This window comes from Mirounga leonina, unplaced genomic scaffold (genome assembly GCF_011800145.1).
Source record: "Mirounga leonina isolate KUSES-001 unplaced genomic scaffold, KU_Mleo_1.0 Mir_178, whole genome shotgun sequence".
In the NCBI taxonomy this organism is placed as follows: Eukaryota; Metazoa; Chordata; class Mammalia; order Carnivora; family Phocidae; genus Mirounga; species Mirounga leonina.
The window spans coordinates 23,367,570-23,393,588 of record NW_023270464.1 but is presented as its reverse complement, the minus strand read 5'-3'; the positions used below and the strand labels follow the sequence as shown (position 1 = coordinate 23,393,588).

Here is a 26,019-nt window from a genome sequence, read left to right as displayed (position 1 = left end):
CCCCCCCCCCCCCCCCCCCCCCCCCCCCCGGTGTTCTGAGTGGCGTCCCTGCCCAGGTGCCTGGGGTCACCTCCAGAGTCACGGCACAGATGTCTGGGTGGACCCTCCCTGAGGTGCGTGCGTGCGTGCATGTGTCTGCACACCCTACCACGAGGCCTGTCCAGGCTTGTGGGTTTGCTCCGGGCTGCTTTTTGTGTAGAGGTGACTGGGAGGGGGTGTCAGCACACCTCGGGGGCAGTCTTAGCTTCTAGGCTGCTCTCCGTGTGGCTGAGAGGGCGACTCGTGTGCTCTCCTGGGCAGCCTGTGCTGCTCACACATCCCCCACATCCTCTACCCAGCGGGTTGGGCCAGTAGGGAGCAAACTGGTCTGCCTGAGGCTGTGGCCGGTTTTCCCAGGCGGATGAAACCTTTCTATCCACCCTGGGCAGGCCTGAGCTGGTGGCTTCCCCGGGGCTCCAGGAAGGTAGCACAGGGGCTGGCCTGGGGCTGCCTCCTTGGAGAGGGCACGCTGGACGGGGCACGTCCGAGCGACCTGCAGGGCCCCACTCCCCCCCACCCCCCGGGGCCTGGGGCTCTCTCTGCGGGAAGTGGTGCGGGAACAACTCAGCCCCCAGCCTCAGCTAGAGCTTCTCCCCTTCCCTGTGACTCAGCCGGAAGCTTGGAGCTCTCTGGGGTGAGACAGGAATCGGGCTCAGCAGGGTCCCCACCCAGCCGAACCAGCGAGCTGCAGCAGGGCCGTGACTCAGAGCACCACCCCAGCTTTCTCTCCACGGTGGCTCCTGGCACCACGGCTGACGCTGACCTGGCCCTAACATCCTGCCCCCCGCAGGCCCCAGCAGGATGAGGCCAGAAAATGCCAGCTTCTCTGTGAAGAGCCAGGAAGGTGCCCCCAAGGCAGGGAGGCAGCTGGCTGCCCCTCAGCTCCAATCACAAAGTCCCCAGAGAGGGGTCTGGGCCCCAGGACAAGTCCCTGGGAGCCTCCCAAGAGGCTCCGTGAGAGCACCTCTTCCTCCCCAAGGCGTCACACTGGACTCCTGGACCCACTTGTACCTGCAGGAGCACCACTCCTAGGGCAGGACTACTGACTCAGCAGCAAATGAGGGCACGTCAGCCGCCCAGGACGCACATCCTGCCTCTACACCGCCCCGCCCAAGTGCTGGGGCAGGGCAGCCCGAGGGGCCAGAAGCGGTGGGCCCAACAATTGTCACCAGGCGGCTACCGGGCCAAGCCCCCAAGCAGGGAAGGATTACTCTCTGCAGGGGAAGAGGGGCTGTGGGCCAAAAGTCCTCCCTATGCTGGGGTAACCAAGAAAGAGGTAAGAAGTCAAGGGAACCCAGCCTAGAAGCATCCCCTGTTCCTGGGGCAGGCACACTTAGGGAAGCCCACTTCCCAAATGGCCACGCCTATGGCTTCCAGCGAGGGGGCCAAGAGCTCCTGCCAGAATCACCAGGTGGCCCCTCACCCCTCAAAGGCAGCCCCCACCCCGGGTACCCTAACCCAGGACCTGTCATGAGCTGTCATCACCTCGGGAGCCTCCCCTCCACCAGGACCAAGGGCAGCTCCTCTGTTCCCTAATAACCCCTCTCCCGACTGCCCAAGAGTCCACCTTCCTCCTCTCACACACGTCTCCTGTTTCCTGAAGAAACTGGGACCAGGGGCGCCCGGGTGGCTCAGTCGTTAAGCGTCTGCCTTCGGCTCAGGTCATGATCCCTGGGATTCTGGGATCAAGCCCCGCATCGGGCTCCCTGCTCCGCGGGAAGCCTGCTTCTCCCTCTCCCACTCCCCCTGCTTGTGTTCCCTCTCTCGCTGTCTCTCTCTCTGTCAAATAAATAATAAATAAAATCTTTACAAAAAAAAAAAAAGGAACTGGGACCATCAGGTATGGACAACCTCAATTTCCCACTGCCTCCCTATCTCCTCCAAGGCCAAGTCCCGTGTTGTCAATCTCTGCCTCTCAGAAAGCCGTTTTTTTCCTTCAATATTCAGCCTAAAAATCTATGTGCCTCCCTACTCTCCTTTGCAGCCAAACTCCTAAAAAGAAGAGCCGCCCAGAGCTGTCTCCATTCCTCACCTCCCACTCACCCCGACTGGGAGTCAGGCCTCAACCAGCCCCACACTCGCCAGGGGCCAGGCATCACCTCACTGCCAACCTTCAGACACTGAAGGGCATGGCCTGCAGCACCCGGCCTGGTGGAGGCCCCCTGTCCCATAGGTGTGGGCCACAATGGCCTCAAGGGTCACTTCCCGTCGCCCTGCCACTCCTTCTGGGCCTCCATCCCTCCAAGAGCTAATTTACCGGAACATCTACTACACATTTTCAATGGATTGAATGCATGGAGTCCTGGCAAGGTGGTTGTGAAGGAGGCCTGACCACCTGAGGTTTTCAGGGGAGAGCTGCCTGCAATCAGCCAGTTAGGAAGAGTGGTGGAGCCAGGATTGGAACCTGGGCTGGCAGCTCTAGCGTCTGTGTCATTAACCTAACTGCCGTCGCTCTGGAGTCTGCTCTTTCATGTTGTTCCCTGGGGTCTGCCCTTGGCCTCGAGATCACACACCCACACCCATTGCTTCAACAATCCAGACACTGGCAAACCCCAAATCTCGCCATCAGTGCAGATCTTCCATCCAGCGGGAGACTGGCCATGACCACCGCCCACCACTGCCCCCTTCGGCTTGGGCTCTCGTGCCCTGCGTCCCCCACTGGAAACCTGGACAGGTTCCTTCCTCCCTCTCCTTCACCCCACGGACATCCCATCCATAATCAAATTCTGCCAATTTTCCCTCCTTAATACTTGCCAAATCTATCCCATTTGCTACCACAGTCCTGAGCCAGGCCACCACCCTTTCCCGCCTGGGATACCACCACAGCCCCCCAACAGGCCCCTGCCCCCAGCCCAGCCTCTGTGCTGCAGCCACAGGGCTCTCGGGGAACTGTCCTGGTCCATCAGGTATGGACAACCTCAATGTGCCCCACTGTCCAAGCCCCAAACTCGCCAGCCCTCGCCACATCTCCCTCCCCTGCTTCAACTGAGTGACACCAAGCTGCAACTGCAGGTCCTATTTCTCTCGCCTTTACTCAAGGCCTGCAACGCCCTTCCTTCTCACCAATTCCTACTCATCCTGAGACTCAGCTTGGTTTCACCTCCTCCAGGAGGCCTTCCTGAATCCCCAGCTGGGCGAGGGCCCCCTCTCTGCGCCCGTCACTTCCCCTTCACACCTCTCACGGTGCACCGGCCACGTGGTTTGCCGATGGCTTTCTGTGTCTGTCTCCTCCACCCAGTCAAGAGCTCCTTGAGGAGCAGGACGTGCTTATTCATATTTGTATCATCTGGCCAGGTAAGGTCCAAGGAACATGTCATTGAATGCTAAGTCCCAATTCAGGGTACTCTGGTCCAGGGAGGGGTCTGAGATTCCAAGAGGACAGCCCAGAGGTCCCGAAGCCTCTCGCTCACAAGAGCGGGTCTGAGAAGCACTGCCCTGCTCGGCCCCCTCCCCAAAGCACTGAGCACTCAGTCCCGCGAGCTCGGGGCCCAGACAGAAGCGTGACAGCTGACAGACAGGAGAGAGGTCACAAGGGCTGTAAAGGGGAGCCGCACTGCCCACGTGTGAGTCCTGACTTATCACTGACCAGCCGTGCAGCTCGGAACGGGGACCTGCTGTCCCTGAGAGGGAGCCCTCACCAGGCTGCCGCAAAGACCAGATAAATGCAGCGTGGAGGAGTGCCAAGTCCTGCTCCCAGATTAGGGGGCCACCAACAATGAGGACTGACCCTATCCGTACCCTCCCCTGCTCCTCCTGCCACCTTCCTTCCTCCCCACCCTTGCTCTGAGTAAACACCCACCACTCTGGCCACCTCGGCAGCCCACTCATGCAGAAGAGAGGGGACAAGGGCAGGTGGGGCTCCAGTCGCCTGGAGGCAGGAGCCCCTTTGAAGAGGTGGCTAGCGCTCAGCCCCAGATGCATGTTGCCAAGTGGATTGGGGGCCCAGCCTTGCCAGAACTTCAGAAGAACTGGAAAATTGGATTTTTACCTTACATTTCCTGAGTTTTAAATATCAGCAACTAATGCAGATTTCCTAAAACACTTGGAGGCCAAAGAAAATCTACTTCCGTGCTAGCCCTGGACTGCCATCCCACCCCCCCACCCCACCCCGCCGCAGGGTGCAAACCTGTGTCTGAGATGTTTGCTCCTGGTCTCCTGAGTGGACCGTACTTCCACCGTGGCCACACCATCCGGGGCCTCAGCCGGATCCCGTTCCCATCCAGGGAGTGACCTCCGTATGTCTCTTTACCAGATGGAACAAACGTAACCTATCAACTATTCCAGGGCCAAGCTGGGCCATTCTGCTGCTTCCCCGCACTTCACAACTGAGGCTGGAAGCAGCTGTTCTAGCGGACAGAATGTGGTTCTCGAGTCAGAGAGCTGTAGCCCACAGCTTGACCCCAAACCTTTCTAGTCGCACGACCCTGACCGCGTTGAGTTAGCTTCTCCAAGCCTCGGGCCCCCCACAGGATGGAGCGACCCCACCTCCGGCACCTGGCACACAGTGGGTGCCCCAACCTGGGCGGCCTTCTTTCCTGTCTGTTAGCACCCCTCAGAGGATGAGCAAGGGGAGGCCAAAAAGGAGAGGAATCTGCTCATTTGGCCCCCGTTTAGTAGCAGTTATGATAAAATGAGAAATTTCTGTCTATTGGACCCACCGAAACCCCCTCCCCACAGCCCCACCTCTCTGAACCCTACTAACCGTCAAGATGGGCTTTTCAGAGGACCCATCAGTGCAGAGCAGAGAGATCCCACAGAGAACACGTCAGATCTCAGGGAGGCAGAGCCGTATGCCTTGGACAAAATACTTCACCTCTCTGAACCTCAGCTGTCTTATCTGTAAAATGGGGATAACTTTACCCACCGTGTAGGGGGAAACAAGACAACTAAGCCTGGCGCTCACAGTAGCTCTATACCCACTACCTTACTTTTGACCTTCTTCTAGACACGAAACACTGCAACACAAACGCGAGGACGCCGGCTGTGCCACCTCAGGGCTGCAGGTGGTCCTGCCCCGAACCGGAGAGGCTCACAGAGGAGTGGCGGCTAGAAAAGGACCAGGGAGACTGCATAGGGCTAGGCACAGAGAAAAGGCTCGCCTATGGCTTTGAGGATGGCGGGAGATGGGGTGGAGCCTTTACGGGACCTTGGGCATCTGTCCCAAGACGGCAAACTCCATGTGAGCCACTCTCCACCCTGGACACAGCGGAGCCTGGCCGGGAGGACAGAATGCAAGGAGGAGGGGCAGGGGCCCACGGGGAGGGCCCCATCAGAGGCCTCTCCACCCATCCTGAGCACCCACGGCAGGGTGGGGGTCGGGCCACAGCCTCTAGAAGGGGACAAAGGAAAGAGTGACTACATAAGCCGAGTCCAGCCTTTTCTCCAGGCTCTGTGCCATCTTCTGTCTCCCTTGCGTGGAGGATGAACGTGCAGGTGTATCCAGATGTGCCCCCAAACTTGTGCAAGCTTAGAGTTTTGCTGGGCTGGCTTACAGGCATTTCGACACCCAGCTGAATGTGGGTTATGCACAGGGCAGAGTGGAACCAGTGAGGGGCAGGGCAGAGGGAGAGGTGCAGTCCTCCCCCAGGCAGAGGAAGTTCTTAGGGGCAAAGAAGAACTTCAAAGAGCTGAACCAGGAGCACTTAAAAAGTGCACTAAATTCAGCAGGACCCCTTGGGTGACTTGCTTTGTCTTCCACCCCAGAGCAGGGGGTGGGACCTGCACTATTCCATTCCCTGACCTGGCAGGTCTTGGCAGCTAGCAGCGGGCCTGCCTACAGCCAGCGCTCAGTGTCACCCAAATGGATGCAAATAACCTCACCAAGCGAGGCAGGCAGGGAATTTCCACCAGAGAGAACAGAGGCCGCTACCTTTTACTGGGGACGGAGCACGTGTCAGGCACTAGGCCAAACACTTTCCATACATTACTTCCTGTAATCCGCTCAGAGCCCTGTGAGATGGGTCCTGCCATTATTCCCGCTTGCCCCAGGTGGTGCAGTTAGGAGGCAAGTGAGTCTTCAAAGCCGGGCTATTAGCGCCCATAGTTACAGCTCTTTCCACTTGGCTCTGAAGGGGCCACGAAGATGCCAGGCCATGGGACAGAGCTGAAGACAAACGCTCATGTGGAGCTGAGGCCACATTCAGGAGGAAGGCCTGTCACCAGCCAGCAAGACTCTGAAAGCGGCCTGCACTGGGGGCTTCTCGGGGCAACCATGACCCTGGGTGTCCACTCCGGGGTCAGAGGACAGGCAGCTGATTTGTGCCAATGCCCAGTTACCCGGCTCAATGGGGTTTTGTTGACTGCGGTTCGCAAGGCCTATGGATTTATTTCCAATCTGGTTTGGAAACACTGTGTCCAGACCTTTCCAGACAGGCACTTCTGGGGCAGGGGGAAATTAATAACTCCTCTTAATTGCCCAAATAAGGGAACTCAATAAGACTTTCATGAGCCAAAGGAGGTTTGCTTTGTGTCTTTCTACACAGCCCGGCTGGGAGGCAGAGGCCTTGCGGCTCACACACCCGGCGCCATTATTTCCACTCGGCAGCTCTCCTCTTCTGAGCCTTTGGTCCTGGAACGTCAAACTACGCTTTCCAGCGCAAGAGAACCAAAATTCCACACACTTCTTTGAAGCATTCCTTCCACAGAGACAAGTAACTTCCCTTTAAGGCCTCTCCTTGTCCAGCTGGCCCTGGAGTCCCCAGTTCCCCTCCCCCTCTTGGCCACTGGACAAGACCACAAATGGGGGATCCCCTCCTTCACGGTCCCAGGAATCTGCTGCGGATTAACAGCAATGAGGAGAGTTCCCTAGAAAGGACCCCACACATGAACTGGACGCTCCACTTCTAGAGACTTTGTTTCAAACCACAGACACAGCTCACTGTCCCTAGGCATCCGGGCCCTTGGGGAGCTTGGGTGGGAGCACAGTAGGGGAGGACAGGTAGCCTGAAAGGGAGGTGCAGTCTCTCCCTCCATGCCTCTCTCCCTGTTCTGTGAGGGAGGGGCCGTGGGCCCTTGTGCCCAGAGTCCCCATGGTCACCTCAGGCCTACACAGGATAGGCACGCTGCCAGGAACATCTAACAAGCCCCCAAGGATGAGACAGGAAGCTGCCTGCAGCCACGCTCCAAAGGTGAGCCTGTCCAGTCACCAGGGCATTCCCCTCTGGGGCTTCCAGTATCAAGGGCCAGGAGGAAGTCTAGGGAGGCAGGCCCTCTGGGGTGTGGTCCATATCAGTAAAGTATGGATGTATGCTCACAAGTTCAGATGTTGGGTGCTGCCAACTATTCCAGGGCTTTGGGGGGACTAGGAAAAGAGGCTCCCTCTGGGCAGACCCAGTCTCAGGAACACAGCAGAAGCTTTGTCTTCTTCTAGGAGCCACAGCTTGCATTTCTAGGCCCTTTGAACCTCTCAAGGGACACCTCTGTGCAGCGCCATCTGTGCCAGTCCTAACAGGGGAACCTGTGTCTCAGTCCTCTGGGAGTTTGGATTTTCACCTAAGGATCTGGGAGAGGGGAATGCACAGACATCCAGACTGGAGTACCAACTGACCTGTGCGGGGGACGCTGGTGTGTGACAGAGCCTGGCAACAGTCACAGGTTTGTGGAAGTGGGCCAGGTCTGAGAGCTATGTGGGTAATAACCACCAAGCGTTCTAGCCGCTCTCAGGACGCAGGCCCTCTTGGTTCCCCCTCACGGCTCCCCAGTTCTGCCTTTCAGTTACCCTCTGGGTGGTCCCCGTCCAGTTCCAGAGCTGGACACAAGATTAGCTGCGCTTGCGATGGCTCTGTGAGCTAGCCTAGGGCCATAAATGGAGTCCTTCAGAACATTTGTTCCCACTTTACTGCCCTCCTGCCAGAGCTAAGAGGGTTTAAGGACAAAGGGAGTTGTGGCCACAACCGAGAAAGTGGCAAGGCAGTAGGCCCGGGTCCGGATACACTTGTTTATCCTCATTTAATGAGATGGCGCACCCAAGGGACTGTGGTCAGATGAACACACCAGCACCACCCCCACCCCAGGCAGTCACCCTGGCTCTGTGCAGGATGTGCAGGAATGAAGCCTATGCTTCACACTAACAATAATGCCAGCTAACACTTATGGAGCGGTTTCCATGTACCAAGCCCTGTCCTAAGGACTTTTCAAACATAAACTGATTTAATCCTCACAACCTTGAGGTATGTGCTATTATTATCCCATTTTAAAGATGAGGAAATCAAGGCCCGGGAAGAGTTAAGTAGCTTGCTCAAGGTCACGTGGTTCCTAAGTGGTGGAGGCAGGATTTGAACCCAGGCTATGTTCTCAGCATGGTCTTGCAATGTTTCAGACAGGGTCAGTCAGGGCCACAAGCACCCTGAGTTAATCTAAGTGATGATTCTGCTACTCTTCCCTTTTGTACACAGAATGTTTTCAGGGGTGGGGATGCAGCAGAGAGAAGGAAGTCCGGTCTACTTTCAGTATGTAACCTCTAATTCATACGTCTTTTATTCTAATTCTCCCAGTGTGACAACAAGTTAAAGGGCTTGGAGAAACAACATCTACTGAGCCCCTATAAAGCTTGTGCCCACGGAACTCAGCCAGTTTCATGAAATCTCCAAGACAGCCTTGCAAGGTACCTACTACTGTGCCCATTTTGCAGATGAGCAAACCAGGGCACAGGGAGAAGGGAATTACTAGCCCAGTAGTAGAAATGGGCTTGGAATCCGGGTCCCTCTGATTTCAAAGAGAAGCTGGAGAAGCAACAAGATGTAAAGGGGTAGGGACAGGGGAGAGCCAGGGGCCACAGTAGCAGGCATGAGCACCAGGTGAGGGACCTCACCAATGAGGATGGTACTCCCAGGAGGATTCTCTCTCGGGGCCTAGGAGTCACAGAGCAGCCCCCATCCCTGGTAGGATCGCTCTCGGGCCCCGGAGGGATCCCACCATGTTCGGGCCGGGGCAGCGCCGATAGGCCAGGGTGAAGGGCTGGGAGGGAAGATGGGACTCCTGTCCCGCTGCGGCTCGGGAATCCTGCTGCGACTTGCTGGAATACCAGAACCCCAGTGTTTATGGGACGGCAAGCACGGCCCCCTCCACCCCGAGACGCCCTCGGGGGCGGCACCGCGGCTGGCTCTGGTCAGCATCAAAGACAAGCAGATGGGCAGGCGGACCAGCGGGTAGCCAGCACCGGGGGCGGGGGGGGGGGAGGGTGGCTGCCACCTCCGAAAAGGACGCCCTACGGAGGGGCGAGCTTGGACGCAGAGCGGGCGCGAGACCCCCCCTCCCCGCCCTCTAAAGGAAGGGAAGAAAGGGGCCCGCGGCCCCACAGCTGCCCTCTCCTCTCTCTCCCTCCTCGCAGCGCTCCGAAAGAAGGAGGGGTCCTAATGGACCCCAAGCCTCTGACAGGCCCCCTCCTCCCTCCTTCCTTTGTCACGGCAGCCTCCGCACAGGCACCTCCCGGCCGCCTCCCCTCCCCCCGACCCCAGCCCGCGCCCCCGCGGGGTCGCCCCAGCGCTCACCCAGCGGCAGGCTGATCCGAGGCGCGAGCGCCGGAGTCGGCGGCGGCGGCAGCAGCAGCAGCAGGAGCAGGAGGAGCAGCGGCGGCAGCCGGGGCGGCAGGGCGCCCCGTGGGGCGCACGGTCGGCTCCCCCGGCCCATCGCGGAGCTCCGGACAGCGGGGAGCGACGGCGTCCTCCGGGCTCCGGCTCAGGTGGCTCAACTTGACTCGCGGGCTGCAGCCCCGCCCGCTAGACCTGGGGGGGGTGGGGGGGAGCTGCTGTCACGTGGCCCTCGGTGGGCGGGGCCGAAGGAGGAAGTCGGGCGGCTAGCCCTGCCTCTCCCGCTCCGCTCCCGCCCCGCCCCCTGCTCCCTCGGGGCGGCCGCGTGCGGCGCGAGCTCGGTGCGCGCCTGGAGGACGCCAACCGGTCGCCGCCGAGGCCGCAGGAGCACGGGGGCGCGGAGAGCGGACCCGTGGTTCTTCTCCCCCGCCTCGCAGGCCCTCCCACCGCCTCCCCGACCCCTTCCGGCTCCTCTGCAGCCCCCTGAGCGCGTGCCGTTGGGAAAACGTGTGGGTCTCTCGCCCTGGGCGCCTCCCGCGGGTCGGGCCTTGGTCTCCACCCCTTCCACCCCCCACGCTGGTGCTCCTGGCACCCACTTGCCCGTGACCAAATGAATCGGCCAAGCCCGTGCTGGTGACGAGGCTAGTTGCTTCTGAGTTTCACTTCTGCACGGGTCAACCCACCTGAGGTCTTGGCTGGGCGTTCACTCCAGGCTCAGAGCTTGATCTAGGTACCCTGCGGGGTCATCCCCGTCTAGATGTCCATACGAAGCCAAACCTTGGAGGGGCGGGCGGGCAAGATTAGCTTAAGTGGGATAACTACATGTAATGTACTGTGAAGGACGACTGACCTCCTCCACAGGCTGCACGTTGCCTGGCAGGTGAAAGTACTCCCTCAGGCTGGAGTGGAATCCCACAGGCACCCACCACAATCCTCCTGGCTCCTAACATCCTCAGGGATGGGGCTTAGTTCTGCTGAGACTGGAGGGGGGTGGTGGTTTAAACTGCAGACTGGACCCCCTAGTGGGTCCCTATCGGCATTAAAAAAGCAGAATAGCCTGGGTGGCTCAGTCCGGTAAGCGTCTGCCTTCCGCTCAGGTCGTGATCCCGAGGTCCTGTGATCCAGCAGCAGGTCGGGCTCCCTGCGGAGCCCGCTTCTCCCTCTCCCTCTTCCTCTTCCTCTGCTGCTCCCCCTGCTTGTGCTCACGCGCGCTCTCTCAAATAAATAAAATCTTTTTTTTTTTAAGATTTTATTTATTTATTTGACAGAGAGAGAGAGAGAAAGCACAAGTAGGCAGAGAGGCAGGCAGAGGGAGAGGGAGAAACAGGCTCTCCACTGAGCAGGGAGCCCGATGTGGGGCTCGATCCCAGGACTCTGGGATCACGACCCGAGCCGAAGGCAGCCGCTCAACCGACCGAACCACCCAGGCGCCCCAAATAAATAAAATCTTAAGGAAAAAGGCAGAATAGCAAATATCAAAGTGCAATGATCACGGAAGATCAGAAAGTGTTGGGAAACGTGTTTCAACTTTTCCTAAAGGTGCACAGGATTGCAGTAAAATGTAATTCTTCCTGTACTTCAAGTCAGAGGTAGTTTGAAAACCTCCGCTAGGCTAGTCATTTCCTGGCAGTGGTGATGGTTTCTCCAGAAACTGGCTGGAAAGTTCCTCTTCACCCCCAGACATAACTAGCCTCCTCAGAGCCACCACCTGTTGCTTTCACCCCACTGCCAGGGCCTGTCACTTCCTCTCCCACAGGGTGGCTGTCAGGAGATGGGCACAGCACCCACATGGTCCCATCCCAGGTCTCCTCTCCTAGTCAGGCTTCCTCATGCTCTGTGATTTCTGTACCTCCGCCATCCTAACACCCTTCTGTGGACACGGTCCAGGCTAGTAGCATCCTTTTTATAAAGGGGCTCCCAGCACTGGACACACAATTCCATACGGGGTGTGGGCAGCACCAACCACTAGAGCTTCTAGCATTGCAGGCCTTGGACACTTCACCTCTATTAATGGTATCAATCTGTTTCTTAGCCAATTATACTCAGGCTTCCATCTGCAGTCAGGACCTCTGTCCCGAACTCCAGATGGCCTCAACATTTCTACCGGGCTGTCTTGTCCGTCAGGCATCTCATATCCAACATGTCCTACACTAAGCTCCTGATCTCTCCCCTCTCCCTCCCCAAAATGGGTTCTTCCTCTGTGAGCTTTCTCCATCTCATTTAAAGGCAAGTCCATCTTCAAGCTGCTTAACTACTTTCTTTCATTTCCTCACATCTGACCCACTAGGAAATCCATAATCTGACCATTCACCACCTCCCAGTGTGTGTGTGTGTGGGGGGGGTCACTATCAGCACCCTCTTTCTCCTGGTTACTGCAAGTTCCTCCTAACTGCTACCTCTGCTTCCCTGCAACCTATTCTCAACTCAGCAACCAGAATCTTTCTTTTTTTTTTTTTTAAAGATTTTATTTATTCATTTGAGACACAGAGATACAGAGAGAGAGGGAAAGCATGAGCAGGGAGAGAGGCAGAGGGAGAGGGAGAAGCAGGCTCCTCGCTGAGCCAGGAGCCCGATGTGGGGGCTCGATCCCAGGACCCTGGGATCATGACCTGAGCCGAAGGCAGACGTTTAACCATCTGAGCCACCCAGGCGCCCAACCAGAATCTTTCAAAACCAGTAAGGTCATGGCACTCCTTTGCTTGAAACCCTCCAAGGGTTCCCTGTCTCACTCAGAATAAAAGCCAAAGACTTACAGTGGTGTACAAGGCCCTGTGTCATTCTCACCCCCACCACATCCTCCACTGCTCTCCCCCTACTCACTCTACTTCAGGCACACCCCCACCACTCCTCTTAGGACCTTTGTCCTGGCTACTCCCTCCACCTGGGGCACTCTTCCCCCAGATAGCCACATGATTGAGTCCCTTGCTTCCTTCAGATCCTTGCTCAAAGATCACCTTCTTGAAGAATCTGAACTTCCACCCATATCCCCTTACCTGGAGAAAATTTTTCAAAGCACTCATCACCTTTGCTGTGGTTTTTCATTATTGCCTGAAATCCCCACCTGACCCCACTCCCCAGCACCAAGAATGTTGACTGAGGAGGGCAGGGATTTTTTTTTTTTCTTAAGATTTTGTTTATTTTACAGAGAGAGAGAGAGCACAAACAGGGGGAGCAGAAGAGGGAGAAGGAGAAGCAGACTCCCCACCGAGCAAGAAGCCCTATGCGGAGCTCGATCCCAGGACCCTGGGATCATGACCTGAGCTGAAGGCAGACGCTTAACCGACTGAGCCACCCAGGCGCCCCAAAGGAGGGCAGGGATTTTTGCTTATTCGGCTAGTTAACTAACATGGCCCAAACTTCTAGAACAGTGCCTGGCGTATGGCAGACCCTCAATAAGTACTGGCTACACGAATGAATGAATGAATGGATGGATGGATGGATGTAACCCAAGAGTCATGGAATACTGCTGGCTCATGTCAGCTAACAACCAGAGCTACTTTTCTATATCAACTTTCATCTAGTAAAGAGTTCCCCCAAACCTCAAATTATGCAATTAACATTTTCAACCTAAGCACAGGACTTCATATTGATCTCCTTTAAATCTACTAGTTCTGGTCCAAATTTCATCCTATTGAGGTCATTTTGAGTATTCATTCTATTATCATAGAATTTGACTTCCCTTCCCAGTTTGATTTCCCTCATCAGTAAATTTGGTAATCATTTCTTATCCTTTATCCGAGTCATTGATAAAAAATATTGGGTGTCAGGGGTGCCTGGCTGGCTCAGTCGGTAGAGCGTGAGGCTCTTGATCTTGGGGTTGTAAGTTCAATCCCCATGTTGGGTGTAGAGACTACTTAAAATCTTAAAAAAAAAAAAAAAATACTAGGTGAGCAGACCTATTGCCCACTCTCCAACAAAAGGTACCAGGTCTCCCTGGGGAAGGCAGGCCTGGGACATTTTGTTGGGCCAAAAAGCAAGGAAGTGATGAAAGACTAATGGGGTCACGTCAAAAGGACATGGGCCCAGCTTGATGACTAAACCTGAGATAATTTGAGACTCAAAAAGCATACTGAAGTAATGGGTCCTAATGTATCAAAATAAAACAATCCATTAGTCTGCAGTGAAACTCAGGAAAACACACAGAGAGAAAGAAAAGAGGTAGAAAGGAAGCTTTTCTTTATAGAAGAATGTTGGCTGATGAATGTAGAAGAAAGAGTAGACTTCAGAAAGCCTCGATTCAAGCAAGGGTAATCAGGGGCGCCTGGGTGGCTCAGTTGGTTGGGCGACTGCCTTCGGCTCAGGTCATGATCCTGGAGTCCCGGGATCGAGTCCCGCATCGGGCTCCCTGCTCGGCAGGGAGTCTGCTTCTCCCTCTGACCCTCCTCCCTCTCATGCTCTCTGTCTCAAATAAATAAATAAAATCTTAAAAAAAAAAAAAAAAAGCAAGGGTAATCAGCAGATGCTAAGCCACTGGGTAAAAGATTTTTGGGAAACTGTATATGAACAAGGTCTCAAAGTCTGTCCTACAAGTGACTTACTCATTACCAAAAGGAAAATGTATCTCTGGGGCAGAACTCTGGCAGCCACTACCTTAACCAAGTGGCCCAAAGTAGCATCACCGGGGGCGCCTGGGTGGCTCAGTCAGTCAAGCGCCTGCCTTTGGCTCAGGTCATGATCCCAGGGTCTTGGGATGGAGCCCTTCGTGGGGCTCCCTGCTCGGCAGGGAGTCTCCTTCTCCCTCTCCCTCTGTTCATGCGCTCCCTCTCTCTCTCTCTCAAATAAATAAATAAAATCTTTAAAAAAATAAATAAAGCAGCATCACCAGTAATGCAAGTGCCTGATGCATTTACCTCCTGATATGATGCAATAAGAAATACACAACATCATCAGTCCTTAGAGCACTTCTGGCAAACCCAGATCTAATGATAAGGACACAATCAGATACCAAAGAAAACTAGCTTGGACTCTTCAAAAAGCTCAACCCGGTGAAAGATAAAAAAGACAAGGGACTATTTTAGGTCAAGAAACGAAAAGAGACATGATAACCAGAAGAAATATGTGAACATTGATGGAATCTTGAAAGAAAAAAAAAAGAAAGCCATTCAGAATCGGGGAAAATGTTACGATGCACCATGTCTTAGGTATTACGGCACTGTTGCTCATTTTCTTTGGTATGATAATGGCACTGTGGTTTTAGGGGAATGTTATCATCCTTCAGAGATGCCTGCTGAAGTTTGTAGAGGTGAAGTGTCATGTCTGCAACCTACTTTCCAATGATTCAGCAAAAATGTGTGTGTGTGTGTTAGAGTGAGTGTGACTGTCACAAAGTTTTAATACAATTAGTTGATATAGAAAAGTTCCAGGTGTTTCAGGGGTTTGTAAGTTTTAGGGGGAAAAACCAGATAGGAGGGGGCCAAAAGCAGAGCCCAGGGCCACTAGAGACCTCTATCAGGGTGGAAACTGATCAATATCCTTTGTAGGTTGAACAACCAGCTATGTGTCCTCCGACCTGCACTCCTCAGCCCACAATCCTCCATATTATCCACAAGAATATTATGAAACAGTTGTGAGAAACCTTGTTGAAATCAAGGTACTAGCTACCGCATTTCCTTTGGGCTTCTCCTTACCATTCTTAACCGGAACAGGGGCTGGTGAGTGGCACGTGCTCAATTAGCAGCTGGTGGGTGCCCGGATCTCTGCATCAGCTCGCTCCCCAAATGGCAGTGAGGCTGGTGTGCCTCAGTGTCTTGGCAACACACGGGTTGTCTGGCTGCTCTGCTCATCCCTGAGGAGAAGAGGCAGAGGCTGATGCGGCCTCGCTTGGTGGGTAATTACACCCTGTTCGTGGTTGCTCAAATGCTTCACGTATGTTGTCTGCCAACTGGGTAGCGAGTCTCTTGAGGACAGTGACTAGACATATCTTTGGAACCCCCACTGCCTAGCATGGCACTCTAGCAGGGCTGACGAAATGAGGGACCTGGAGGAGTACCCTCCAATCCATGCCCCCAATATGGCAACCTCGGCCCTTGTGGGCTCCTCTGTCTTCCGTTAGCATGCTAATTTGTTCTCCCCCAGACTAGAAAAAACAGGAGGATGACTGACTGAGAGAGACCTCATTTGAGCTGACTTCCTGTGGGATAAAGAGTGGTTCCCAAGCCAACGCTGTGTGCCCTGCTCCCCTCTGCCACTCTTGGATGTAGGCAAGTCTTTCTTGGCCAGAACATCGGGGTTTATAAAGAGCTCAGGGGCGGCTTGGAAAGGCAGCATAAGAGACGAAGAGAAAAGCAACGCTTCTGTGCCCCCAGCCAGCAAGATGAAGTCGTCAAGCCTGGCCCTCTCTTTCCCCATTCACACTCACACAGCCCTTGCCCTTTCCATCCTCCCATCCTCCCCTGGGTTTCTTCTCTCTGTCTCTCCCTCCCAGTCTCTCCTTTTCTCTCCCTCTCTCTGGCACAGACACAGACACACGTAGAAGGAAGACAAAAACACAAAAATGAGAGATAAAATGTGTACAAGAATATATCCAAAGGGGCCAAATGAAACTTCTCGATGGTGAGAGATGTTCAGACTAGGGGGCACATGCCTAGTAGGCAGAGAAGGAAACTTTAGGGATGGCCAGAATATTCTCTATCTTGATCTGGGTGTTGGTTTCACAAGTGTATACAAATGTTAACATGTTTTGAGCTGTACACTAAAGATCTGTGCATTTTCCGGTATGTAAATTCATATCTTATACCTGTTATCATGGGAAAAACAAAAAACAAAAACAAAGAAGCCAAAAGGTTAAAAAACAACAACAACTCACCTGTAGGATCAGGTGGGAGAAGAACAAAATGGGAAGAACTACAGGGGCACCTGGGTGGCTCAGTCAGTTAAGCATCTGACTCTTGATTTTGGCTCAGGTCATGACCTCAAGGTCGTGGGATCGAACCCTGTGTCGGGCTCCGGGCTCAGCATGGAGTCGGCTTGGGATTCTTCTCTCTCCCTCTGTCCCTCCCCTACTCATACACTCTCTAAATAAAATCTTTTTTTTTTTTTTTTTAAGATTTTACTCGAGAGAGAGAGAGAGAGCGCAAGCATAAGCAGGGGGAAGGGCAAAGGGAGAGGGAGAAGCAGACTCCCGGCTGAGCCAGAAGCCCGACACAGGGCTCGATCCCAGGGCCCAGAGATCATGCATGACCTGAGCCAAAAGTAGATGCTTAACCACCTGAGCCCATCTGGGCCACCCAGGCGCCCCAAGTAAATAAAAATTGTTTTAAAAAGATGAGAAGAGCTACAGAAGAGGGAGAGAATGAAGAGAAATAAGAGGCTCGAAGAGGAGAAGAAGGGTAAAAAGGTAAAGCACACAAACTCATGTGCCCATTGCCTCTCTAACCTGCTTAGCACAAAGGAAGACGGCCCGGGCCTAGGCTGGGCAGAGTGCTGGCAGTGCCGTGGTCAGGACACTGCCAGCTTCCCAAGCAATCACTCATCGTTCATCGTCTGCAGGCACAGGCCCTGCCCAGGTGCAGGCCAGCCACGTCCTCGGGCACGGATGGCTCCTGCCAGGCAGCCCCTGGCCAGGCCCGCCTGCTCTCATTCCCACCCAGGGCAACCTTGCTTTCCAGCTCCCACAGTTCTACTCTGGGAGTCACTGCTTTGTTTGTTGGCCACGGGGGAGGGGCCTCCTGCCAAAGCCCGGTGAAGCCTGAACCCAGAGGTCCCATCCACCCCTGCTCTGGAGTGGCACCGTGCTCCTCCCCGTCCCGGGCTCTGCTGGCAGGCTGCCTGGCCAGGCCTCACAGACACGCACGGGCTGCGGCCCAGCTCCCCGGGCCTTGGCCCCCTGCCACCATCCCCTCGTAGCCCTGGGCCGTCCTCTGATGGCAGGCTGCAGCTGCAGCTGCCCCCCCACCCCCTGGCTGGGCACGCTGCTGGTGTCTCCTCCCCAGGGGCTGGGCAACGGCATCAATACATTTTGATGAGGAAGCGACACCAGCTGGCATACCGGGTGTGCTTTTAAATCGGCCAGTGACTTCCAGATCCTGGGGCCTGGGAGCCTCCCGGGGGCAGCGCCCTCTGCAGCAGAGGGCATTCACGGGGGCCAGCACCAGCACTGCCTTCAGGCCTCGTGGGCAGCTTTTAACCAGCGTCTGGCAATACATGGAAATGGCCTCATCCCCGACCCCCACTCTGTTCTGACCCCTCCACTGGTCCCTGGGTTTCTGGCTCTGGTAGGTGGTAGGATCCAGTTGCGAAGCATGCCAGTTCTGTCCAAAGAATGTCAGCACCATCCGTTACTCTGTGGGCTGCGAGTCAGCCACACGATGTCCCTGAGCCTCAGCTTCCTCATCTGTGAGATGGGAACGCCAGCAGTCCCTCCCGGGGCTGAGCAGAACTGAGCAGAGTCCCTGACATCTGGGCACCGGAGGTGAGGCCCGCGGTGAGCGCCCCCCAAGCAGAGCCAGGCTTCCTGAGGCGGCGGCTCGCCTCCCCTACCCGCAAGTTGCCACGACCCCGGTAACTCTTAACCATCTTACACGCCCGGCCCCGAGGAGCCCCTTCTGGCCTCTCCCCTCGGGTTCAGCTGCCTCCTGCAAGCCGAGTGCTGAGTCTGCAACTCCCCAGGGCAGAAGGAACCGGCCTGCCCAGCCCGGGCCCCCGCCGCGCTCCCTGTGGTGAACAGCCTACCCCCCGCCCCAGTGCCAGCCCCACCAGGGCCTGTTGGGGCCTGAGTTGGCCACTCCCTGGGGGTGGCCCACAGGGCTGGGGTGCAACCAGCAGGGCTCAACCTGTCCCAGTCCTGACAGGGTAGAACATGACATTACCACTGTCACTCCCCTGCCCCCAGTACCAGTTGCGGGGGGCGGTGGGGGCGCCTGTCTGCCTGGGCCTGCAGTCCTGCTCACAGGGGGCGCCTAGGGGGCCTGGGGAGTTGGCCTGGCTGATGCTTGGCACCTGCCACCCAGAAGAGGCGCAGTGACTGCTCAAGGACTCTCCTTCTCTGACGCCACAGCATCCACTCTTAGGTGGGAGGTAGATGTTCTAAGGATCTAGGAAAGCTCGGTTTCCATTTTGGCTTATCAGGCCTGAGGCCCCTCCCTTCCCAAGATGCCAAGAAATCAGGAATCCATTGCCCCCTTTGCCACCAAGTTCTTCCTCCTTGAATCCCACTCTGAGCTCCAGACTCCTGGCCATTGCCCCACGAAGGGAAAGAAGGCCCGGGTCAGGGCCCTTCCTCCACCCCAGGAAACTAACCTCCTTTCCGGAAGCCCAAGGCTCTCCCTTCACAAAGATGAGGGGCTCTCTGACCCCTGTAGTTTCCTGGTCACCTCGGGTCACCCGGTGGCTGCCAGAGAGATCACCTTGCTCTTGGTTCCACGGCTTCCTACAGAGTGGGCCAAGACAAGCGAGCCCATCAGGGTGGTGGGGGATAGACAGGCAGGTTCCACGGATTTCCTGCAACTCTAAAGAGAGGACTACTGTCCTGTTTGGTCATGGTGGAGGGAGGTGTCCCCACCTGCCACACCCTAAAGCAGTGGTATTAAGAGACAACACTCACAGAGCTGGTGTGGGGACACCAAGGATCCGTGCTGGGACAACTGTCTTGCACACAGGCACCCTGGCCCAGGACTCCCGGCAGCCCCGTTGATGCGTTGTGAGGAAGCATCAGGCCGGAGGACACTATGAAGCTCCAAGTGGGCCCAGCTTGTCCGAAGCAGAGGAGGGTCTCTAGGGGACCTGGGCCCGGGGCCTGGACCACCCAGCTGCATAGGCAGAGCTCCAGCTCCTCCAGCTGTGGCTTCTGCAGGGACCCCACAAACCCCCTGAATGAGAGCAGGCCCACCTTGCTCTCTCTTCCCAGGCTCTTCCTCTGTGAATTCTGCCTCAGTTCTTTCATGACAGCCTATGAGCAGCAAGGGCGGGCTTCAGAGAGCTATGAACCCTGAGAATGATATGTGGTCTCTGGTGAGAGCAGAGCTTTCATCTGCTTTCAAAAAGATCACTGTTCCCTTCCCCCTACAAAAAAAAAAGGTAAAGAACCGGGGTGCCTGGGTGGCTCAGCGGTTAAGCGTCTGCCTTCGGCTCAGGTCATGATCCCAGGGTCCTGGGATCGAGCCCCACATCAGTCTCCCTGCTCCGCGGGAAGCCTGCTTCTCCCTCTCCCGCTCCCCCTGCTTGTGTTCCCTCTCTTGCTGTGTCTCTGTCAAATAAATAAAGAAAATCTTTAAAAAAAAAGGTAAAGAACCATTTCTTTGAGGTATGTTAATCTGCAGACACAGGCACCTTTCACAATTAGCCTTTATCAGGTAAAAAGAAATTATTTATCTCATTTTTGGAGTAGTTTTATAACCTTGACATGAATTGCTTGGCAAACTATTTCACCTAAAGCAAAGTTGACGTTTGTAAGGCTATTACTGAATACTTACTACTCACTGAGGCAGACACTGTGCTGAGCTTTTTCTGTTCAATCTTTTATGTAATTCTCACAACAGAGAGAGATAGGAATTACTATATCCCCACTCCTGAGGTGAGAAACTGGGGCACAGAGAGGTTCAGGGACTTCCTAAGGTCACACAAGCGGTAAGTCAGGCGTAGCACCAGAACCCAGATCTGACTCCAGAACCTGTAGTTAGAATTTCAACCAGGGTTTTGTCTCAACTTACAGCCATCCTCTTCTTAATCATATAAACTACTGTCCCTTTCCTTCCTTCCTTCCTTCCTCTTCTCCCCCATTCCCTCCCTCTTTTATTCCCTTCCTTCCTTCTTTCATCCGCTCAACAAATCTTTCTTGTCCACGTGTTACCTTGTAAGCGCTGCCGAAACTGAAGGAAACAGACAGGTCGCTGCCTTCATAGAGTTTCCAGTTTATCAGGGTCCCTAAAACTCTTCTTTCCTGAGAATCCCCATCCTGGGCCACATTTGTCTAGACACTTTCACTCACTCATTCCTTTGTCTCCCAGCAAAGGTACTGGCCAGGGCCCCCTTGGCAGAGCCCCAGAAGTGCTCCCAGGCGGTGCAGGCTAGACTCATGCTGTTTTCAGCTGATTTCCGGAGCCGCTCCTCTGGGCTCCGCTGCCCTGTGCTCAGATTTCCATTAAGGCACGCATTGTGCTCTAGTGACATGCTCATTTACACGTCACATTTCTCTCTGGCCATCTCTTTTACAAGCTTCTTGAGTGTAGGGACCACGCCTGCCTAACACAGGTTTTTAATCTTCTGCCCCAGTGCAGAGCTTGCAAACAGTGGGTACCCAGTAAATGTTTAATAAATGAATACGTGAGTTTTCTGCTCTAGCTGACTGCCTCGAATCATTTCCAAATGATTCATTCAAGTGTTCCTTCCTGGATCTCTTCCCACCTCCCTCTTAACTTTTTCAAAGGAAAAGGCACCTCACTGATGGGGGGAAGTCCCACTTCCCTGCTTTAGGGCAGCCAAAGGGTGCTCATACAGTCTGAACAGATCTGTTGGCTTCAGAAGAAACGGTATTTTGGAGAGCTGCTGAATGCGCGGCTCCTGGGGCTTTATTTAAGGCAATCCTGTCAAATATCATATTAAAGCAAGAGCCCCAAGGCACAGGACTGACGCACAAGGGAGAGGGGTTCTTTCAACTCTCCCCAAGGCTCCAGCCTCCACGGCCGGTCTTTAGGTCACCTGTCACGAAAAGCTTGAGCCGCAGGGTTGCCAGGGGACTTATCCCAGACTTCCCTGAGCTTCAGCAAAATAACCAAAAAGGCAACAGCCATAGCCCTTAAGTCAGGATACTGGCCTCAAATGCTGACCTTCCCAACCCACTGTCATCTTGGGAAGTAATTTAACTTCTCTGGGTCCAGTTTCTCTTATGAAAGTAAGAAGGTGCAACTAGGTGGATTCCTGAATCTCTTTCAGTTCTAAAGCATCAATGGAAAAAAAAAGCACCACAATTTTTAAAAAAGTATGCCCTTCTCCGTTCTTGCGGCATTTGACTCTTAACAAGAATCCTATGATTCCCGGGCGCCTGGGTGGCTCAGTTGGTTAAGCAACTGCCTTCGGCTCAGGTCGTGATCCTGGAATCCCGGGATCGAGTCCCGCATCGGGCTCCCTGCTCGGCAGGGAGCCTGCTTCTGCCTCTGACCCTCCCCCCTCTCATGTGCTCTCTCTCTCGTTCTCTCTGTCTCAAAAAAAAAAAAAAGAACCCTATGATTCCTAAGTCAAATTACCTACTCACAATCAGGTTGGGAGCTATGAGCAGAGGGCTGAAGACCTTCCCCGGGGGGCTGTAGGGATTCTGAGTCTTTTGGCCAGACCAGAACGACTCCAGAGTGGCCACCAGATCAGCCTCGTTTCCAGGATCCCAACGTCTTTCCTTCCTAACCCCTACATCCACGTGTCACTCAGACAGAAACAGCCAGGACAAAAGCCTAATTCGAAGGCCACACCACGACCATTACGAGGAAGGGCCCAGGCTTTTTCCAAATCCCAAGTGATTGCCCTCCCAGGCCAGGATTCCTGCCTCTCTCTCCATTCCAGATTTGCGAGTAAGGAGTAGGTGTAAGGCGCTGCTAAAAGGACTCCGCGCCGAGGCCTCGGGTGGCCATGGGAACGGGGGCCCAGCCTCCCGCGCTGCCACGGCAACAAGCTCCCCAGTGGCTGGCGCCGGTGCCCATCAGAGCGTGCAGGTGGCGCCCTCTCGGGGGAGGGGCCCGGCGGGAAGCGGGGGCGGCGGCGGCGGCCTCGCCCTCGTCCGTCCCTCTCCCAGGGCCTCGGCCCCCGGCCGCCCCGCCCCCTGCGCCTACCTGCGAGGGTCACGGCCCCCGCGCGACCACCGCCCACGGCAGGGCCACCTCTCCCGCGCGGCTCCTCTTCCCGGGCCGCCCCCAGGCTCGCCCCGCCTGCCTGGCCGGCCCGACGCACTCCCGGGGGACGCAGTGTCCCCGCCAACACCCTCCGTGCCGCGCGGCGTCCCCGGAAATGCGGGGCCGCGGCCAAGCCCCGCCCCGCCCCGCCCCCGTTTATGGGAACTGTCCGGAGGCGCCCTCGGGCTCGCCCGCCGCCCAGCAGGGCCCCGCCGCTGCCACCCGCCTCGGGCGGGGACGGCCACTCCGCTCTCGCCGCTGTGCCCGCCTCCCCCAGCCGGGACCTGGCCGCACGACAGCTCGCCAGCCCCAGGAGGCCGCGGGGGCTGCGGGGCTGCGCCCTCCCTGACCTTGGGAGGCCCGGCCTCGGCGGTCCAGGGCCCCCGTAGGGGACAGGCTCACTAGCTGGGACCGGCGCGCGGGGGTTGGAATCCTTCCTAGATCGACTACCACCTAATTGGCTGTGTTACCCAGGGCGGGCTCCTTAACCTCTCCGAGCCTCCAGTTCTTTATCAGCAAAGTGGGCCTCAGAGCAGTGGAGACCTCACAGGGTTGCGGTGAGAAATGCAATCATGTAGGCATACAACTGGCACGTGGTCAGCGCTCCATAATGGCAGTATTGTTTCCAGGAAGAGGCAAGTGAGAGCCGAGCTCAGAGCTACCCTCCACGAAACCACCCACGTCTCCGCCCGCGGTGAATGCCGCTCACCGCATCCCTTTAACCTGCAGTGGGCCACGCGGTGAGAGTGAAACCAAACGAGGAGATCTGCGGGAGGGGTGAGAGGGATGGTTATAAATATCCAGCATTTATCAAGGGACCTTGGCTCGTCCCTCTGCAGGCCCTGCATCCTGGCTCTATCTTCCAGGAAAGCAACAGCCGCTCTCAGGGCGGTTCCTGAAACAACCAGTTCTGGGCGTGTTCGTGGCTGAGCCGGCCCGAGCTGGCTGGTCCAGGGGATGGAGAAACCGGAGCGCAAGTGTCAGCCTTTTCCCCCACCTGGCAGGCCGGGCCAGGCTTAAGTGCCTCCGCACCGTTGCTCTGCCGCCTTCCCTCCAAGGCACTGCCAGACTCCCCCACACAGTGCTCCCCCATAAATAGATAGAGTGGTCTGTCTACATATTTACTACCAAAATGTTGGAAAACAGAAAACACAAGGAAGAATACCCATAATTAGGGGCGTCTGGGTGGCTCCGGCCGTTTATAGCCTCGGACTCTTGATTGGGCTCAGGTCACGATCTCAGGGTGGTGGGATCCAGCCCAAGTTGGGCTTCGGGAGTCTGCTTGAGATTCTCTCCCTCTCTCTCTGCCCCTCCACCCTGCTCTCTCTCTCTGAAGTAAATAAATAAAATCCTTAAAGAAAACAAACAAATAAACCCATAATTTCACCGGCCAGACCAGAATGACTCCAGAGTGACCACTAAAGCAGCCTGTTTCAATATTTTCTAAAACTTCTTTTGAGAAATAATTTATATGTAATAAATCTCACAAATCTTAAGTGTACTGAGTTGATATTTTGGTGACTATCCTGTCTCTTTTCTATGCATAGTTTGCATTTAAAACTTTTAGAAAAAGGGGCTGCCTGGATGGCTCAGTTGCTGGAGCATACAACTCTTGATCTTGGGGTGTGAGTTCAAGCCCCACATTGTTCATGGAGCTTACTAAAACAAAAACTACCCCAAAACCCCCAAACAAACAAACGAACTTTTAGAAAAAGGATTATTCAGTGCATATTCTTTTAGCACTTTTCCCCAGGACAACAGTATATCACAGCACTTTTCCATAACATTAAAAATTCTCAGGGCGCCTGGGTGGCTCCGTCGTTGGGCATCTGCCTTCGGCTCAGGTCATGATCCCAGGGTCCTGGGATGGAGCCCCACATCGGGCTCCCTCCTCAGCGGGAAGCCTGCTTCTCCCTCTCCCACTCCCACTGCTTGTGTTCCTGCTCTCGCTATCTCTCTCTCTGTCAAATAAATAAATAGAAATCTTTTTTTTAAAAATTCTCGCATACCTTCATTTTTTAAATTAAAAAAAAATTTTTTATTCTTATGTTAATCCCCATACATTACATCATTAGTTTTAGATGTAGTGTTCCATGATTCATTGTTTGTGCATAACACCCAGTGCTCCATACAGAACGTGCCCTCCTCAATACCCATCACCATGCTAACCCATCCTCCCACCCCCCTCCCCTCTAGAACCCTCAGTTTGTTTTTCAGAGTCCACCGTCTCTCATAGTTCGTCTACCCCTCCGATTTCCCCTGCTTCATTCTTCCCCTCCTGCTATCTTCTTCTTCTTTTTTTTTTTCTTAACATATATTGCATTATTTGTTTCAGAGGTACAGATCTGAGATTCAACAGTCTTGCACAATTCACAGTGCTTACCAGAGCACATACCTTCCCCAGTGTCTATCACCCAGTCAGCCCATCCCTCCCACCCCACCCCCCACTCCAGCAACCCTCAGTTTGTTTCCTGCGATTAAGAATTCCTCATATCAGTGAGGTCATATGATACATGTCTTTCTCTGTTTGACTTATTTCGCTCAACATAATACCCTCCAGTTCCATCCATGTCATTGCAAATGGCAAGATCTCATTCCTTTTGATGGCTGCATAATATTCCATTGTATATATATACCACCTCTTCTTTATCCATTCATCTGTTGATGGACATCTTGGCTCTTTCCACAGTTTGGCTATTGTGGACATTGCTGCTATAAACATCGGAGTGCACGTACCCTTTCGGAGCCCTACTTTTGTATCTTTGGGGTAAATACCCAGTAGTGCAATTGCTGGATCATATGGTAGCTCTATTTTCAACTTTTTGAGGAACCTCCATACAGTTTTCCAGAGTGGCTGCACCAGCTTGCATTCCCACCAACAGTGTAGGAGGGTTCCCCTTTCTCCGCATCCCCGCCAACATCTGTCGTCTCCTGACTTGTTAATTTTAGCCATTCTGACTGGTGTGAGGTGGTATCTCATTGAGGTTTTGATTTGGATTTCCCTGATGCCGAGCGATGTTGAGCACTTTTTCATGTGTCTGTTGGCCATTTGGATGTCTTCTTTGGAAAAATGTCTGTTCATGTCTTCTGCCCATTTCTTGATTAGATTCTTTGTTCTTTGGGTGTTGAGTTTGATGAGTTCTTTATAGATTTTGGATACTAGCCCTTTATCTGATACGTCATTTGCAAATATCTTCTCCCATTCTGTCGGTTGTCTTTTGGTTTTGTTGACTGTTTCCTTTGCTTTGCAAAAACTTTTTATCTTGATGAAGTCCCAATAGTTCATTTTTGCCCTTGCTTCCCTTGCCTTTGGCGATGTTTCTAGGAAGAAGTTGCTTTGGCTGAGGTCAAAGAGGTTGCTGCCTGTGTTCTCCTCAAAGATTTTGATGGACTCCTGTCTCACATTGAGGTCTTTCAACCATTTGGGGTCTATTTTTGTGTGTGGTGTAAGGAAATGGTCCAGTTTCATTCTTCTGCATGTGGCTATCCAATTTTCCCAACACCATTTGTTGAAGAGACTGTCTTTGTTCCATTGGACATTCTTTCCTGCTTTGTCAAAGATGAGTTGACCATAGAGTTGAGGGTCCATTTCTGGGCTCTCTATTCTGTTCCATTGATCTATGTGTCTGTTTTTGTGC

The 26,019-nt window shown here is 54.6% G+C and overlaps 1 protein-coding gene across 5 annotated transcripts in view; it reads right to left on the bottom strand.

Annotated features, from left to right (window-relative positions):
- SEMA4B (semaphorin 4B) overlaps positions 1–22,452 on the bottom strand; it is a 37,178-nt gene extending 14,726 nt beyond the window's left edge. The window contains exons 1-5 of one of the 5 annotated variants that reach the window (XM_035024147.1): positions 22,322–22,452; positions 18,804–18,933; positions 15,194–15,351; positions 10,250–10,343; positions 9,528–9,761 (exon numbers count right to left, since the gene is read on the bottom strand). In XM_035024147.1, the coding sequence (XP_034880038.1) occupies positions 9,528–9,666 (139 nt within the window). In that variant the 5' untranslated portion in view covers positions 9,667–9,761; positions 10,250–10,343; positions 15,194–15,351; positions 18,804–18,933; positions 22,322–22,452. Of the gene's footprint in view, positions 1–9,527; positions 9,762–10,249; positions 10,344–15,193; positions 15,982–18,803; positions 19,065–19,107; positions 19,270–19,392; positions 19,518–22,321 lie in introns of those variants that run through there. The other 4 variants (XM_035024148.1, XM_035024149.1, XM_035024146.1 and 1 more) reach the window with 4 other exon arrangements.
- Positions 22,453–26,019: the final 3,567 nt, after the last annotated feature.